This window comes from Panthera onca, chromosome B1 (assembly GCF_046562875.1).
Source record: "Panthera onca isolate mPanOnc1 chromosome B1, mPanOnc1 haplotype 2, whole genome shotgun sequence".
Classification (NCBI taxonomy): Eukaryota; Metazoa; Chordata; class Mammalia; order Carnivora; family Felidae; genus Panthera; species Panthera onca.
In genome coordinates, this window is record NC_138342.1 from 160,538,910 (window position 1) to 160,557,221 (window position 18,312).

The window sequence follows — 18,312 nt, forward strand, 5'->3', positions numbered from 1 at the left end:
CTTGAGAGTGGAGGAAACTGAGGCTCAAGGAGGTTAGTGACTTGGCCACATCCTCACAGCCAAGGAATTGTGACATTGGTGCAAAGCTTGGGTTTGCTAGTTTCCATCCCAGTATGTTAACCTTCATACTCTTTTGCCTTTACTAAGCCTTTTACATCTCTTTTGCTTAACAAGTCAAAAATATTTCAAATAGAAAATGACCAATGGGGGCGCCTAGGTGGCTGAGTCCGGCTCTTGATCTTGGCTCAAGTTGTGATCTCATGGTTATGAGATCCAGCTCTGTGTCAGGCTTGATGCTGAGCGTGGAACCTTCCTGGGATTCTCTCTCTTTCTGTCCCTCCCTCGCTTGTGCTCTCTCTCTCTCTCTCAAAATAAATAAGCTTTAAAAAAAATAAATAAAATAAAAAAGGAGGGGCACCTGGGTGGCTCAGTCAGTTAAGCCTCCGGCTTCGGCTCAGGTCATGATCTCACAGTTTGTGAGTTTGAGCCCCACGTTGGGCTCTGTGCTGACAGCTCAGAGTCTGTAGCCTGCTTCGGATTCTGTGTCTTCCCCCCCTCTCTCTGCCCCTCCCCAACGTGTGCTTTGTCTCTCAAAAATAAATGTAAAAAAAAAAATGTATAAAGACAGTCAATTAAAACCAGATTAAAAAAAAAAAAAAAAAAAAGGAAATGACCAATGTCCCTTCTCCTTTTTATGACTGACCATAGGACATCCAAAGTTTATGTGCATTTTATTACTACCTCTTCCTACCACTTCTCCTCTGCTCAAGAAGTGCCAAGCTTTCAACTTGGGAAGTTTCAAAATTTTGCCAAAAATCCCTATGTATTTCACCCCTAGGAGGAGATGAAGCATCTTCTGAGAGGCACAGCCCTGGTCTGTCCCACCGCCCCCATGGCCTCTGTCCCAGGCTACCTTCTTAATGCTCCTTTTGGTCCTGAGGCCCCAGCCTCTCCGTTCTGTTTTGATGATTTCTGCATCAGGGTAGAGCCTCTTTGTAAAGCACTGGTTCTGGCACCGCTCTCCAGCCGGGCACACCTGCGGGTGGCACTCGTACTGCAGCATCCTGTTTAGGCACTCCGACTCCAGGCCGCACGGGTTCTCATCAGCAGGCTTGCAGTTACAGCGGGGGATCTCTGACAGGTCTGCAACATGGATCTGCACCTTTCCTATTACTTTGTTAGCCTGGAAAACCAAGTCACGAATGAGAGGGAGGAATGTGAACAGGAACCTCACACATCCATGAAATTCTTGGCTTTGCTATAGTGGTGTGATTCTGAGAAAGGCTCTTTATATATCTTGATTTCAATTTCCCCCTGAATAACTTAAGAACAAGCTAAGAATAAAATGGCCTCTTCATACTGGACACAAATATCAAAATCTGATGTGAATTCTCACTTATTTATCATGTGTATTTCTTCTACTAAATTAATGGGCATTTATAACTAAAAGCAACTGTGGGCTTTCTAGAATTTGTAAAGGAGCTAAATACCTATCCTCTCACTTGCTGCAGGACAGCCTGGTAGGGCAAGAACAAGGTTTCACAGGGAACATGCTGCTCGTAGGTGTGAGAGGGCTTATCAAAGACTCTTCCTCACAGCACAGTGGCTATGGCTCCCATTTTATGCTTCCAACAAAAGCTCTCAGTTTGCTTTACAGAAGACTGGGTGATAATCAGTAAAAGTCTTCGTAAGTCAAAAAGGGCCTTCTAATTACTAAGAGGGCGATGCATTTCCTCTTGCCTGTCAAATACCAATGTTTCATGGGTAACGACTCACTTTGATGTGTTTGTAAGGAGGGGGTTTTCTTGAGTTTTTTTCAATCTCAAGTGCTTCTTTGCTTTCTCTTTGTGCTTTCAATTCCTGGAAACGTTTTGCAGCTTCTTCCAGTGCTGCCAATAGGACAAAACAAAGTATATAAATAACAACAACAAAAAAAACCACACACAAAAAAACAAAAAAAAAAAGACTGTTAGGAGAGCAGTTTTACATTGACTTCCCAATGCCCTGAATCTGGCCTGGGGTGTTCTTTTTAAAATTATTCTGGAAATAACCATTTTCCACCAGGATAGGATAACACTGAAATAGGACATAACTCGATTATAGCTGAACACCGTGCTCTGCGTAAGCCATTGCCTTAGAGAAGAGGTCCTACTTCAATAATCAGAGGCTTCCAAGTAAAGCAAAAAAATAGCCAACCAACCAAAAAAACCCAGCTTTTTATCTTGTACTAGATTTACATTCCTTTTACTCTTACCCAGAAAGTCAAACTTCCTGGAAACTTGTTGCAAAAACACTTATAAGGCTCTTCATGGGAAGCTTTTACTACTCTTCTGTGGCAAAGGTGCCTCACTGGATTAAGAAGACTATTTCCAAAATAATCTCTATGTTTGTAGAAAGATCACTGAAGATACTCTTTTCATACAGACGGCAGAGTCTACCATACTGAAATGTATTTTTCTAACTGATTGGATAAGATGTGCTCTAATGTGATTGGATACTTCTGGATGCTGGATTGTAACACCTGGTGAAAGTCCTCTAATACCAGAAACATGTCAAGTGCAAGTGAGGAGACACAGAGAAATCAACCGCTGAGTCTTGGTTTTGAGCCACTGTAAACATCATCCAACTTACCTTTTTTGAAGGTCTTGTTAATACTAGTCTGTCCCTCAGCAAAACTTTTGTCTCCTTCAACATAAGGGAACACTCTGCCCTGGTGTACCCAATAGTAGTCATGAGAACCAAAGAAGAACACAGGGAAGTCCCCCAAGTCATGCTTAAGGCCCTGGATGTTCAGTGGCACAGACCTGGGATTGCAGATCTCTGCTGGCCACCATCTGAAAACAAAAGCAATTTTAGATCAATCAAGACATTGAAAAATCATACCATTCTTTACACGGCTGGCATGAGGGAGAAAAAAGGTTTTGTACTTTCACATTGGGCTCTCTGCTGTCAGTGCAAAGCCCACTTGGGATCCTGCCCCACCCCCCCCTCCTCTGTCCCTCCCCTGCTCACACATGCTCTCTTTCAAAAATAAACATTAAAAAAATTAATAAAAAAAACATATTGATCAGTGAACTAATGAAATAGTGAACACAGACTAAACCAACTAGACCCTAAACTCCCCATCTAGTTTTTTTTCCTTTAAAAACTAATACCTGATACAAAGGAATATCATGAACATATAAGTTATAAAGCATAACAACTAAAAATAACAACTCATTACCCATCTTAAGAATTAGAATTTACCAATACTATTCCAAAACCAATTTCAATCCTAGAAAAGTTATGTGTTCCTCCAAATTTGACAATTTTAGTAGTAAGATTGTCTTTCAAGGTATAAAAGTTGATTTCTAGTAGTCAAGGGAACCATTTGAGAATAAACTGATGCTATAGTGAAGAATGACCACTCCATTCAAATGAACATTTTCTTCCCTCTAATCAACCAGAGTAAATAGTTTTTGGTCAAATGTACTAGGTTTATGTCAGTGTGTATTTCAGAATCTAATTCATCCTACATCATAACAAATGTGGGATGTGGCACAGAATGAAAACATAACTGAATGAAAACAGGCAATGGCTGAATAGCATAGCGATCACTAAATGGAAATCATCTGTGAGGTACATATGACAGTTTCTAACAATTGGGCAAGTCAAGAATTGAAGAGGTAAGTTTTGGTAGTATATAGAATAATCAGTATGAACAGTAAACATACAAAAACTTAAAACTTTTTCAGTCTGTGTGCAAGTTGGGGAGGGGCAGAGAGAGAGGAAGACAGGACCTGCAGTGGGCTCTGTGCTGACAGCAGTGAGCCTGATGTGGGGCTCAGACTCATGAACCATGAGATCATGACCTGAGCCAAGGTGGGACACTTAACTGACTGAGCCACCCAGGTGCCCCTACACTGTTTTAGCTATTTCTTGTCCAGGAATGTCTTATCTATTAATTGTCAAACTTGCACTCCTGCCCACCCTGGAATGATACAGATTTTTAATTATAAAAAGCAATGTGTGTTTAAAAGTTAAAACAAAAAAAATAAATAAAAGTTAAGACAATGCAGAAATGTGTAACAGAAAAACTTAAAATTACTCCCTTTAAAAATTTTTTTATGTTTTACTTATTTTTGAGAGAGAGAGAGAGAGAGAGAGAGAGAGAGCGTGCACGAGCAGGGGAGGGACAGAGAGAGAGGGAGACACAGAATCTGAAGACAGGTTCCAGGCTCTGAGCTAGCTGTCAGGACAGATCCAGCACAGGGCTTGAACTCACGAACTGCATGATCATGACCTGAGCCAAAGTCAGACGCTTAACCAACTGAGCCACTCAGGCGCCCCCTAAATGACACCCTTTTAAAATCTTATGCCTTATACTATTAACATCTGATGTTTTTCTTTCTGGGCGTGAAAAACATATCTAGATCTACATTTTTTTTTAACTATATAAACACATGGAAAGATAATGTATATGCTCTTTCACATGCTGTCTAAATTCAACTATATACCCTGGATATCATCTCATGTTACTATAGAGATGAGCATTACCCCTTTATGGATATGGATACACTATAATTTATCTGAGAAATCCCTCACTGAGCATTTTGGTTATTTCAAATTTTTGCAATAATACTTTAATGAATACCCCTATAAATACATTTTTTCCTGTTTGTCCAATTTTTTTCCTTAAATAAATTCCTTAGAAGAGGTGAATCAAAAGGTAGACACTGTTACAATTTAATATGTGATGCAAGACTGCCCTGTGGGGGCACTCCTTTTCCCTTGCCCTCCCTAGCCAAAAACTTATTACTCTTAAATCTTTGACAATCTGTTAATTGGAAAAAAACAAAAACAAAAATGAAATAAAAAACCTCTTTGTCCTTAACATATACTTATTTTTAGTGAGGCTCAGCATTTTTTACATATTTATTTTCTATTTGTTCTTCTTTGGCAACCTGGCTCTTTCTCTTCTTTGCTCCCTGTTCTAGGTAAGGTTATTTGTCTTTTCTTATTAAAGTAGAAGTAAAAATACTTCCCCTTGGTTTGACATTTGCCTTCTGAAACTTTGTATTTGTTGCCATATAGTATAAAATTACTTATGTATTCAACTGCCAAGTTTTTTTTTTGGGGGGGGGGTTCTGTCATATGTTAAAAAAAATTGTTTGTGTGGGTGGGGGGGATCACGTCTCAATCTCAAGGCCCCTTATATCTCAGCTAAAATAAAATTTTATTTTATTTTTATTTTTTATTTATTTATTTTTTTTTTTGGGACAGAGAGAGACAGAGCATGAACGGGGGAGGGACAGAGAGAGAGGGAGACACAGAATCGGAAACAGGCTCCAGGCTCCGAGCCATCAGCCCAGAGCCTGACGCGGGGCTCGAACTCACGGACCGCGAGATCGTGACCTGGCTGAAGTCGGACGCTTAACCGACTGCGCCACCCAGGCGCCCCTAAAATAAAATTTTAAAGTTAAATAGGTAAGGGGCTCCTGGGTAGCTCAGTTGGTTAAGCGTCTGACTCTTGATTTCAGCTCAGGTTATGATCTCGCTGCTGTCAGATTGAGCCCCATGTTAGGCTCTGCGCTAGGTGTGGAGACTGCTTAAGATTCTCCCTCTCCCTTTGCCCCAACCCTACTTGCTAGTGTGTGCACATACACACACTCTACCCCCCCCCCCCCCGACAAAGTTAAATAGGTAAGTAAGCAAGCAGCATATTTAAAATTCAGAGAAAATGACATAGCTCTTACTAAAAAAAATTACAATGTTTGAAATCCTACAGAAATATATTTTACTTAGCATTCTGAAAAGTGGACCATTATTGTGCTCTCTTGAACAGTACCTATTTTCTCAGTAAATGATAAACATATGTCTCAAAATGTAGAATGTAGAGTTTTTAAAAATATATCACTATTCCTATTCAATGAAGGCTTGTTAAAGACAGGCTTCTATTTTCTAAGTTTATTTATTTTGAGAGGGGGAGAAAGAGCACATGTGCATGCTCGAGCAAGGGGAGGGGTGGAGAGAGGACAGAAGAAGAGAGAGAGAGAATCTCAAGCAGGCTTCGTGCTGTCAGCACAGAGCCTGAGGCAGGGCTCCATTCCATGACCCTGGGACTATGACCTGAGCCAGAATCAAGAGTCAGATGCTCAACCAACTGAGCCACCTAGGCGCCCCAAAGACAGGCTTCTTTTTTTTTTTTTTTTTTTTTATGTTTATTTATTTCTGAGACAGAGAGAGACAGAATGAGCAGGGTAGGAGCAGAGAGAAAGGGAGATAGAGTCCAAAGCAGGCTCCAGGCTCTGAGCTGTCAGCACAGAGCCTGACGCGGGGCTCAAACTCACAAACCATGAGATCATCACCTGAGCCAAAGTCGGTCGCTCAACTGACTGAGTCACCCAGGCACCCCAAGACAGGCTTCTTAAAAGGAGAAAGTTTTATTAATATAATGGCAATCACACATACTTCTTCATTCTCTTAAGAACTAAAAGCTCTTCATGAAATAATTTCTCTCTTTAAATTCTAAAGAGCTCTCTTCTTGCACTCAGTTTAAAGCTTCTAGCAGAAACTGAAATGGGCCAGATTTAGGGGTAAAAACTATTTTGGCCAGGATATAAATTCTTTTATTTTATTAGAAATCAATATAAATGAATTAGGACACAAAGAATACATGTTCCCTACTATCTATATAAGACCTTTTATTCCAAAATCTAGTAGTACATAGTTCATTAGTGTAAAATTACTTTCAACTTAAAAACAAGGGGTGCCTGGGTGGCTCAGGTGGTTAAGCAACCGACTCTTGATTCAACTCAGGTCATGATCTCGAAGTTTGTGAGACTGAGCCCTGGGTTGGGCTCTGTGCTGGGCATGGAGCCAGCTTGGGATTCTCTGTCTCTCTCCCATTTGATCATGCACCCACACATACACTCACTCTCTCTCTCAAAAAGAATAAACATTTTACAAAAATAAGGGAGGAGCCTAGTGTCTCCTCTTAAAAAAGAAAAACTGAAAAACAAGTCAAAGAACCAATCTAAAAGAAAAAAAAAATCCAACAATAACCCAACCTTCCCAAATTGGCTTCTAAAAGCCAAATCAAAATAGATTTCTTTTCTCTTTCTTTTTTTTAAGGAAGTAGCTCGGTGTTGTTCTACCTATCTCCTAGCCAGTTTGTATATAGATTATGAACCTATGTCTGAATAATCATTGAATACTTCCTTTTTGTCCTGGAAAAACTTGCCTGTAATTTCCCAATTTGACCCAAACAATCTGCTTGTAATGTAGTTTCTTGCCAGCTTTACAGTCATTACAATTCCAGCAGCCTTCTGGCATTTCTATGCTCAGGCATTCTGGGTGGAAGGAAGCCGGGCACGATTCACAGCAGAGCAATCTTCCACCTTGAAACAAATAAACAGTCTTAATAACTAAGAAGAGAGGAAAGAGAAAAAGAAAGAGAAAAGAGAAAGTTATCTTTTAAGTGCATCAAATTTGACTCAAATTGGGGGAAAATAAAGGGATTGAGTCAGCTCTATAGTGATGGATTAAAATAGAAAACAAATGAACAGATTTAGCTACTTCAGTCCCTTTTCAGGGCTTCAGGGGCCAGAAACTCAAAACTTTTGAGTGGTATGAAAACCATTACTGTAGTCTTTACAGTAATGTGGGCAATTGAGGTATCCGCTTAGCATGCAGCTAAAACTCTTAACAGATGCATGGAATCTTTGAGTAGATTTGAGAGCAGATTTTCAAAGAAATATGTAACAACTTACTTTCTTTTCTCCTTGAGAGCTAAGAAAGCATGCAATGGTCATCTTGTATTTTAATCCAGTGCCATAGTTAACTAAATCCCTTTATAATAAAATTAGCAAGAATGAAAATAACCAATAGGTTGACCAGTAGTTTTTTATTTCCATAAAAAAATGCAAAAAAAGCAAAGGATCGAACTTTCTCAAATTGGTGATTACATTATCATTTAACTTTCCAGCAAAAATAAAGAAAGTCAAAAACAGGCTATACAGCAGTGGTTTGCAACTTTTTCATCGCCAAGGATCTCCTTTCTCTTCTTCAGGGACCCATGTTTCCAAACATTTTATCAACCAATAAACCCCCGAAACAAACAAACAAAAAAACCAATCCTAAACCAAAAAAACAGAATCAAAACCCCTGTTAAAAGGTAACAATTTCTCCTGTTTTTATTAACCAAAGAAATCTGTAACTGCCAATCAGAGCTTCTGATTCCAATAACAAAACTATCACATTAAGTTGTTCAAATCATAGCCAAATATAAAGAAATGTATGCAGCCTTATTTTGTGCAAATGTGTGATTCTGTTAGATTTTCTGAAATATTAAACATAGTTAAAAAATTGTTTATATAAGTTTTTCTGACTTCACATTGAGAACCACTGCTTTATAGCATAAAACTAAGTAAATGTCACTGTGGAATAAGTACCACACACAAGGAGATCCCTCTCCAGGTTCCCTGGCAAAATCCTCTCCTTTGAAATACACAAAATGATCTCTGGATTAAGACCAAGACAAGTACAGCAAACAAAACAAAAGGATATTTTTTAATGCAAAAATATAAAAGAGATTTGGGGGGAGATTAGGTATTTCTAAAAGGTATTTCAACAAGTGACAGAGAAGGATGTTAACCACTGAAGATGAAATATAATAAAGACATTTACTGCAAAAAAAAAAAAAATTGTGTTGGAAAATCAGGCCCATAACCTGATTGTACTGAGGTTTAATATCTCATAAGCAAAAGGTTAAGAGCCCTCTACACAACTTTATGAAATCACACGCTCTAACCTTTTGAGGGTTTGCTATCAATTTTCCAGAAAATCTTTTCTTCCTGTAGACTTTCAAACTTCTAACTGATTAACATAAAAACAAAAAGAAAATCTATATACAATCAGTGATGAAATAAATTACTATATTTCCTCTGCTTAAAAGCTTTTACTTCAGTCATTAAGATTTTTTCCTTTGTCTGCAGATCTCAATGTGGATTAATTGCTCCAATTCTCCAACCTACAGATTAGCTGCCTGAGTGCTCTTAGCCTAGGTAGGGGGTTCGGTAAGTTTAAAATAAAAATGAGATAACTGATTTCTCCATCAGAAAGGAATTACCAATAGGGAGAGCAGACTTTGCAAACAGCTTTAGGGGACATGTGATCATTAGAGCTGATGTGGAAAAGTCAGGCTGGCCATTTTTAACATTATGGAATAGTCCTCAATTTTAAGTGTTATTTCAGAGGAAATACAGACCCAGAATCGTCAGTGAAAATCATCACGATTTTTTGACAAAAAATACACAAGAAAAATGAAAATATGAACAATCCACCTTGGTGCTATGCAAGAAAACTGCTTTAGGATGCAAGAAGAAGATGTGGTTCAAGCTAAGCAAACAGAGGGCTCAAAATAATTTCAATTCATGTCAAGGTCAATACTGAGTGCCAAAAACAAAGTAAGAAACAATTGAATTAATCTAATTTTATAAAAGCGCCTGTAGGAAATAAGGCATTTCCTAAAATGAATGCCTTGGGTAATTTTATTGCATTATGGAGTTAGCCAGACCTACGTCCATGTTTGTTTCAGAAGTAGATGGTATCACCAGTAAGGTGACATACTCTGACTTCAATGTAAAAACAAACAAACAAACGAGCAAGCCAATACTCTCTCCAACCTACTTCTCCATAGGTTCTAATCAACCTGCTTAATTACATATTTTTTAGTCTTGGGTTGCCACTTCAGATGTCTGACAAAGAGCAAAGATACATCATCAAGCAGGCAACATAAAGAATGGGGAAAAAAAACCTATTTCAAATATACCTAGTATTTTAGGTATGAATCAAATTTCCTTTAAAGATTCTGAACTTGGCTCCCCGATCATAATGGGAATGTATACAGGAAAAGGCCTTTACCTTCAAGGTTATTCATTTTACCCTCTGGGATAAGACCTCCCAAAATAATATAGTACTGTTAAACTACTTTTTCCTTTTTTACAAGCAGGCTATGTAAAGTTAAATATAAGATTTGCTTTTATAGATTAAATTATTAGGGAGAATATAAATATACATTTAGTTCTTGATTCTCTGTGGATAAATTATCCATAAGTAATTCTTCAGTTGAGCTGGGCTGCCTTTCAATATCGAGTATTTGGGATAAATTACCCCAGCTGCCCACCAAAGTCTCCTAAGAGAAGGGCAACTAGTTTTCATAGCATCTTAACAAAAACATTTAGGAAACAAAAGGACAAAATGTAGCCTAAAATCAAAATTTTAAGTACCAATATCTTGGCTTCCCTCTTTTAATAACCTATCCTGGTTTTTTAGTTGAAAGTTCATGATAATTTACATCACATCTATTCTATTCTAACATGAATGGTAGTTCTCCATCAGGCAGAAGAGAAAGAGCCTTAGAATCTTTCTATATTAAGCAAAATCCTACTCAGTCTTTCAATTTTAATAACCCACAGATAGATGGAATGTGTGAGAATTTATTCAACGAGAAGTAAGAATTTGCAATAATGGAATTATTTTAAGCCCTTTTTAATAATGTTGCAGCCATATGAAGACACAGTCACAACCACCAAGGTAGAATTTACCAAAAGCAACAGATAGTGCTTGACAGGCATACATTTCCCCCCTTCATTTAAAGAGAAAAAAAAAAAGGAAATGCAAAAATAAAAAGCAAGAGATAAACTATTTTGATTATTACCTTTCTCACATTTCTTTTTGGAAGCTGACGAAGAAGGAATCATAGGTAATTTCATCAACTCTGCACGATTTGATTCATTCAGTAGGTAGTGGGACTTATAGGCATATGAACTGAACATGGGGTCTGAATGGTCCTGAACTATCAGCCCTATACGAAACAAACAGAAAGAGATGAGCTGCAATGAAACTACCCATGATTCCATGAGGGTAAAAAATAAACCAACACCTATTATGTAGCTGTGCTAAAAGTTGGGGGGAAAATGAGAATATGAAGAAAAAGAAAAAACTGACAGAAAAGGCTTGCCAGAGTTGTTAAAGGGAGTTTGAGCTACTCGGTTTCTTATCCCGTAAAAACCTACACACCCAGAAGAAAACCACAAATTAATTTGAAGATGTAAACTGCAGTTGATGTCACACTTAAAACCTGCTATGATACACAAAGCTACACTCCTTAATATTTAGAAATACTGTGATGACAATCCAAAGAACAAAATGACATATCACTTAATAGCAAGTAAGAGTTATTTACATAACATAGTAGAAACACTGATCTACCTTCAATGTATCAACTAACACTGAAAGGCAGAATTGAGTCTCTCTTCTTCTCTAGTCATATCTTTTTCTGCCAGATAATGAAGCTGTTCTCTATCAGTATGATAACATGATTTTAAAGGAGCCAGGACTTGTTGAACTTCACTAAGGTAATGCAAACCATTTACATTTTTTCCCCCTGCCATGACATAAAGTAATTACCAACCTAAGGGTTTATAAGATAGTTCTTTTGATCTACTAACCCAGCTATCCTGTTTGGAAGGAAACAGATCTCCTCTAACCCACCTGTGACACCCTCCTATCCTCTTCCCCTTGTTGAGTTCACTATAGGCCACTCTTAACCTAGGTGAGTGTGAGACCAGGGAACATTGCTCTGTTTGGTTACTAGACAGTTTATAATGATCTGAGGACTTTGCAATAAGGATCATGACAGCCGTTTTATAGAGATCATTTTGAGAAGAGTCAAGAGTTTTGTTTTTAAAAGGGTTACCATTTATTTTTGCCATGGGTGTTATCTTCATTTGGTGCTACCTACTACATTGAGAAAGAGTCAAGACCTACCTCTGATCTGGAGGACAGAATGGAACTTAAAACTGCTAATTGGCAATAGTATAAAAATCTTCTAATAAAAGTTATATAATGTCAAATGAATTTCATATGTTTAATAGAGAGAAGCAGGGTAGTATAAAAAACATGGGCTTTGAAATGAGACAGATCAGGTACAAATGCTAGTCCCTCTATTTAACAATTTCTATGACCTTCAGGTAAATTATGGAACCTGGGCTTCAGTGTTCTCATCTACATAAAATGGGGAAATAATTTCTTAGGGCAACTGTGACCATTCAGATGGTATCTGGTAGAGTTTGATTTACAGATGCAAAAAAAAAAAAAATTGCTATTATTATTAAAATGAAAAGAAAACCCTAGTCTACCTTCTCCATTATAAATTACCATCACAAAGAAAGGCATAGAACGTTAAGTAACTTTTATTTTATACCCCCCCCCAGATGAAAGGAAATGCTAGGACTGAACATTTCCTATGGTGCCATGAGGGGAGGGAAGGAGCAATGTTCCTCTACACCTTGAAACATTTCTAAAAATATTTCTAGATATTTCAGTCCTTAAGAATTAGCTGAATTGTTTTAAACAACCAATAATCATGAACTAAGAGAAAAATCCTTCATGAGGAGGGAAAAACTCTGTATAAGGCAAGAAACAAAAGCAAAACAAAGCTTTCTAATACCAAAACAAACACAATTAAAACCTTTTATGTGTGAATTTATTACATTTAGGCCTCTTTAAAAACAAGGAGACCTGGGGCGCCTGGGTGGCTCAGTGGGTTATAGGGTTATACTAACTCCAGATTTGGCCTCAGGTCATGACCTTGAGGTTTCTAAGTTTGAGCTCCACATAAGGCTCTCCACTGATGGTGCGGAGCCTTGCTTGGGATTCTGTCTCTGCCCTTCTCCTGTTCTCCTGTTCTTGCCCATGCGAGCTTTCTCTCTCTCTCTAAATAAGCACTAAAAACATTTTTTTTTAAAAAAGGAGACCTCTATAAATACTGATGAAAGAACTCATATCATTTACTTGTGAAAACTTTTGACTTCAGCCTTCTCAAATCCCAACATCTGATCTATTTTTTTTCCAATATATGAAATTTATTGTCAAATTGGTTTCCATACAACACCCAGTGCTCATCCCAAAAGGTGCCCTCCTCAATACCCATCACCAACCCTCCCCTCCCTCCCACCCATCTGATCTATTTTGAATAAGTTTCTGTAAAAGGCTAAAAAGGAAAATGAAAGTTTGTTTACTGCACAGTTTCTTAGTTCAAATATTTGCGAATTAAATAATCTTGATTATACAGGCATATAAATATAGTATATCTTTCAGAATAACTGTCAAATTGATAAGATGCAAATACAGATCCAGTATTTCCATTATCTCAAGCTTTTTTTAAATCAAGGCATCTGAAGTTAAACTTAAAATGGGTAGAATCCCCTATAAAGCTAGGTTCCTTGACAATGGCCATTTTCTACCTATCTTACATTGAAAATACCTGTTTTAAAGGTTTCCCAATTATTGAATGAAATAGAGCAAAAGAAAGTATTGGTTAATATACTGATGGTAACTGATTCAGAATGTACTCCAAAGTAAGCCAGCATGAGAGTTATAAACTTGATACTTAAAATGTTGGCTCAGTTATACACACTTACACACACACACCCCTGTAAACGTGAGTAATAGTAAGTACCTAGCAAGGTAGAATAAAATATTTACAAAGTGACAGAGACTTCATGCTATCACTGACACTGATCTGTTTAAAGCCTCTAAAGCTAGCCATTCAACTGATAATTCAGTATTTCCATACTATCATTACTTTCTTAGGGATGGGGAGATGGAAAAGACACCAGTGGTGACTTTTCATTTCTTTTGACTATTTGAATCCTTTCTGCCACTTGTTAACTACGTGATGCAAAACATTGCAGACTTCCTCCTCCACGCACCAGCCAGGTTTCAGAGCAGGATACAGCTGTAATTGCTCCCCTAAATAAAGACACAAGGCTTCCCCAGTAAGGGCAAACAGCCCCAGGGATTTAGCACACACTGGGGCAAACTGAACTGAAAGCCTACATACAATGGGCTGCCACCAGGAGGACAGCCATTTATTTAACCTTTTACTGCCCACCTCCTCTGGCTATTTTTTTTTTAAGAGACACAAAACCAAAACAACTCAAGATCTGTCACACTACATAAATTCTATTTAAAAATATTTTACAGTGCTTTCACCAAATTAAAAGAATTATTATCCTAAAGCAAAAACCAAAATGAAACCACGTAACACCAAAACCAAACCAAACACTTCATCTTCAGCACAGTCTAAACATAATCTAATTGGCCCGATATACCAGAGTCCTTTCAAAGTTCAGAAAAGTTAGCATTTATATTTGAAAAAACAAACTGCATTTGGGGATATTAATTTCTAAAATGTTTACTAAACACTAAAAAAAATTGTTTTATTATAATACAGCTGAGATACTCTGTAATGCTGAATGCTCTGTACTATATTCAACTAAAGAAATTCTATTTTATATTTATCGTGAACTCCACTTCACTGACCCCCTCAGGGCCACAATATTGTTTTTACTTGATCAAGCTCTTGGCATACTTAAATACCAACAGCTGGCAAGTAAGAAAGCTTGCATTGCTGGCTCTTAGCTACCACCACCACATATGTTGCCTTGGCTGTATCCCATCAGGCCTTCCTCAATGCCAGACCAAAACATGATAAAATACAACATAAACAATTAAAAACTAAATGTGCTCATCTCTCCTTCCAAGTGAAATCTCAATCAGTTGAAAGCTCTGGATTAAAGAATATGACATGGGAAGAGTCTACTTCCAATAGAAGAATTGTTTGCAGAAGGGAATAGATTAATCTTTTGATACGCCATACAGGAACACTAAGAACTTATCTGTAATTTTAAGTTATTTAAAAAATTTAGATTTTAGCTTAATTTATAGAAGAATTAATATTCTAACAATTGGAATGTTTAATGTTATAAAAGGGACTACTGAAAGTGTTAATGTCTCAGGGGTATTACTGAATCTCCATTTCAGTGGGGAAATATGCCAATGAACTCAAAGAAATGGAGAGAAAGGATTGACACTCACCTCTAGCACAAACGAAACAAAAGCCTACATTTATGGCAGAGGATGAACTGCTGCTCCGTTTGGAATGATTACTACAGATGAGAATGTAGGAGGATACAAATATGCTTCCGGCAGCAATGCAAGCATCTCCAGAGTGATAGGCTACTGGACATCTCAAACATCTCATCATGCGACCTGTTTAAAGATAAGTTAAAAAAAAAAATCTACATAATTAGGTATCAGCTGGATATAAAATGAGTTTTTTGGAGCTGGACTCTTTTGGGTCCCATGTGATGCTGTTATAGTAAGATAATATTTTTTTTCACGAGTTTGGCTCTGTCATTCCTTATGCAGGATCCTAAATGCAGTGCCCACTGAGAGATCACTCAAAGAAAAACTTGTCTGCTCCACTGCTGGAGAGATGGTGGTCTTAATGTCACCTGTTAAAGAAATTTTCAAGGGTAATTTTGAACATATAGAATTTTCATAATTTCAATTAGAACCTAATCTCTATCATGCTATCTATCGTGACTGAGCTGTTATATCTACAGAAAGCTGTATATATCTATATATACACAGAAAGATAATACCTGATATACTTTTTATAATAATGTGCTTATTATTTGCTGCTGTACTTAAAAACCAAAAAAACAAAAAACAAAAACAAAACCCGGGGCACCTGGGTGGCTAGTCGGTTAAGCATCCAACTTTGGCTCAGATCATGATCTCATGGTTCACGAGTTCAAGTCCCGCATCGGGGTCTGTGCTGACAGCTGGGAGCCTGGAGCCTGCTTCAGATTCTGTGTCTCCCTCTCTCTCTGCCCCTCCCCTGCTCATGGCTCTGTCTCTTTCTCCCTCTCAAAAATAAATAAACATTACAAAAAATTAAAACAAAAAAACAAACAAAAAAACCCCCAAAACACTTTGTCCCCCTTTTAAGCTCCATTTTACCTTTACTTGCTTTGTAGATATCTTTCTCCATGGAACAGGCAGAGCAACAGTGCTGGGGACAGCGGAATCCTTTTGATTCAAAGATGGCAGTGGGGAATTTGCGAACACAGGCTTCATGATAAAATTTCCCACAAGCACCAACAGAGCAACGCTTCACATCTGTACCAGACACTTTACATGAAAAACATGGGTGCTGTCCTGAAAAATTGGTTGAGGAACACAAATTAAATAAAATCTGATGAAAGCATATCCCTTTAAAAAATTTTTTAACATTTATTTATAAAGCATATTCCTTTTAAATAAAAGCAGCTAAAAGGTTATTTAATAATTTTGGCTAGAACAACTGATAATCAATTTGGAGATAAAGCACTAAAAACAATTTAGGTCTTCACTTTCTCACTCTACAATAAAATTAACCCATAGAAAACCCAGAGCAGAACTTTTCAACATATGGGAGCTGGGAGTGAGAAGGTCTTTCCAACCCAGAATAAATAAATTACCAAAGACAACGAAGATTCCATTAGGCACTTACAGTTTCCATATGTAAAACAGACATAAAATGAAAACTCATAATCCTAATACAAAACACAGAAAAATTATAACTAGATATCTCATTCAAACTGTAGTAAATCAAGAACAAAGAGAAAATATTAAAATTACCCACAGAAACGACAATGATTTTCAAAGAAGCAACAGTAAGACTGAGAGCTGACAGCAAGGGAAAAATGGAAGCCAGAAAACAATGGGATGCTATCTTCAAAGGGCTCAAAGAAAACTTTTACTAAACTAGCATTCCATATCCAGTGAAAGCACTCTTTAAGAATGGAGTGATGGGAATGCAAACTGGTGCAGCCACTTTGGAAAACAGTATGGAGGTTCCTCAAAAAATTAAAAATAAAACTATACTATGACCCAGCAACTGCACTACTAGGTATTTATCCAAGGGATACAGGTATGCTGTTTCGAAGGGGCACATGCACCCCAATGTTTACAGCAGCACTATCAACAATAGCCAAAGTATGGAAAGAGCCCAAAATGTCCATCGATGGATGAATGGATAAAGAAGATGTGGTATATATATACAATGGAGTATAACTTGGCAATCAAAAAGAATGAAATCTTGCCATTTGAAACTATGTGGATGGAACTAGAAGGTATTATGCTAAGTAAAATTAGAGAAAAGACAAATATCATATGACTTCACTCATATGAAGACTTTAAGACACAGAACAGATGAACACAAGGGAAGGGAAGCAAAAATAATATAAAAACAGGGAGGGGGACAAAACAGAAGAGACTCTTAAATATGGAGAACAAAACAGAGGGTTGCTGGAGGGCTTGTGGGAGGGAGGATGGGCTAAATGTGTAAGGGGCATTAAGGAATCTACCCCTGAAATCATTGTTGCACTATATGCTAACCAACTTGGATGTAAATTAAAAATAAATAAAAAAGAATGCAGTGAAATTAATATACATTGGGGAGGATTAAAAAAAAACAGAAGTTGGGTGTTTTTGGAAAAAGATTAATAAAGCTGATATCTCTGGCAAGAATGACTAATAAAATAAAGAGATAAAAAGCAATAATATCAGAATTAATATTACAATTCCTATAACTGTTAAAAAAATTGCCAATAATTTGAAAATTTACATGCATGGACAGATTCTTAGAAAAGCAGGGTGGCTCAGTCTGTTGAGTAACTGACTCTTGATTTCACCTCAGGTCATGATCTCGTGGTTCATGGGATCGAGCCCCACATCCCCACACTGGGATTCTCTCTCTCCCTCTCTCTCTCTCTCTCTCTCTGCCCCTCAACCACTCCTGCTCTCTCTCAAAATAAATGAATAAACATTAAAAAAAAGAAAAGAAAAGCATAATTATCACCACTCCCACAAAAATAAATAGAAAATATGAATAGTTCTACAAACTATTAAAGAAATTGAAACTATCATTAAAAACCTTCCAACAAAGAAAAATTTAATCTCAGATGGTTCCACTGGTCAATCTGCCAAACATCTAAAGTTAGAAATAATGTCAATTAGAATAGAATAGAGTAGGATAAAAAGAAGGGACAAGACAGATGTGGAAAAATATATGCAACGAAGATGATAAACGATTATGTTTTGTTACAAAAAGAGCTCACCTATGGAGAAAATATATGCAAGATATAAGCAAAGGTAACTAATCAAAATTTATACAGAACTATAAATTACTACAGAAACAGAACAGCTTAGTACAAAAGTGGGCAAGGGTGCCTGGCTGGCTCAATCGATAGAGCATGTGACTCTTGATCTTGGGGTCATGAGTTCAGCCGCACATTGAATGTAGGGCTTACTTATAAATTGATAATTAGATAGATAAATAAATAAATAAATGTGGGCAGGATACAAATAGGCTATTTACAGAAAGCAGGAAGACAAACAGCCAATAAACAAATGGAAAAATGCTCAACTTCACCA

General features: G+C 37.3%; 1 protein-coding gene across 7 annotated transcripts in view; it reads right to left on the reverse strand.

The window, feature by feature from the left end:
- The window catches only part of NSD3 (nuclear receptor binding SET domain protein 3), a 116,466-nt gene that overhangs the window by 15,615 nt on the left and 82,539 nt on the right, over nucleotides 1-18,312 (reverse strand). For 3 of the 7 annotated variants that reach the window (XM_060653563.3, XM_060653560.3, XM_060653561.3), the window contains exons 13-19: nucleotides 15,856-16,053; nucleotides 14,926-15,099; nucleotides 10,700-10,846; nucleotides 7,223-7,406; nucleotides 2,632-2,834; nucleotides 1,777-1,889; nucleotides 914-1,183 (exon numbers count right to left, since the gene is read on the reverse strand). In XM_060653563.3, the coding sequence (XP_060509546.2) occupies nucleotides 914-1,183; nucleotides 1,777-1,889; nucleotides 2,632-2,834; nucleotides 7,223-7,406; nucleotides 10,700-10,846; nucleotides 14,926-15,099; nucleotides 15,856-16,053 (1,289 nt within the window). The remainder of the gene's footprint in view (nucleotides 1-913; nucleotides 1,184-1,776; nucleotides 1,890-2,631; nucleotides 2,835-7,222; nucleotides 7,407-10,699; nucleotides 10,847-14,925; nucleotides 15,100-15,855; nucleotides 16,054-18,312) is intronic. The other 4 variants (XM_060653562.3, XM_081795603.1, XM_060653565.3 and 1 more) reach the window with 4 other exon arrangements.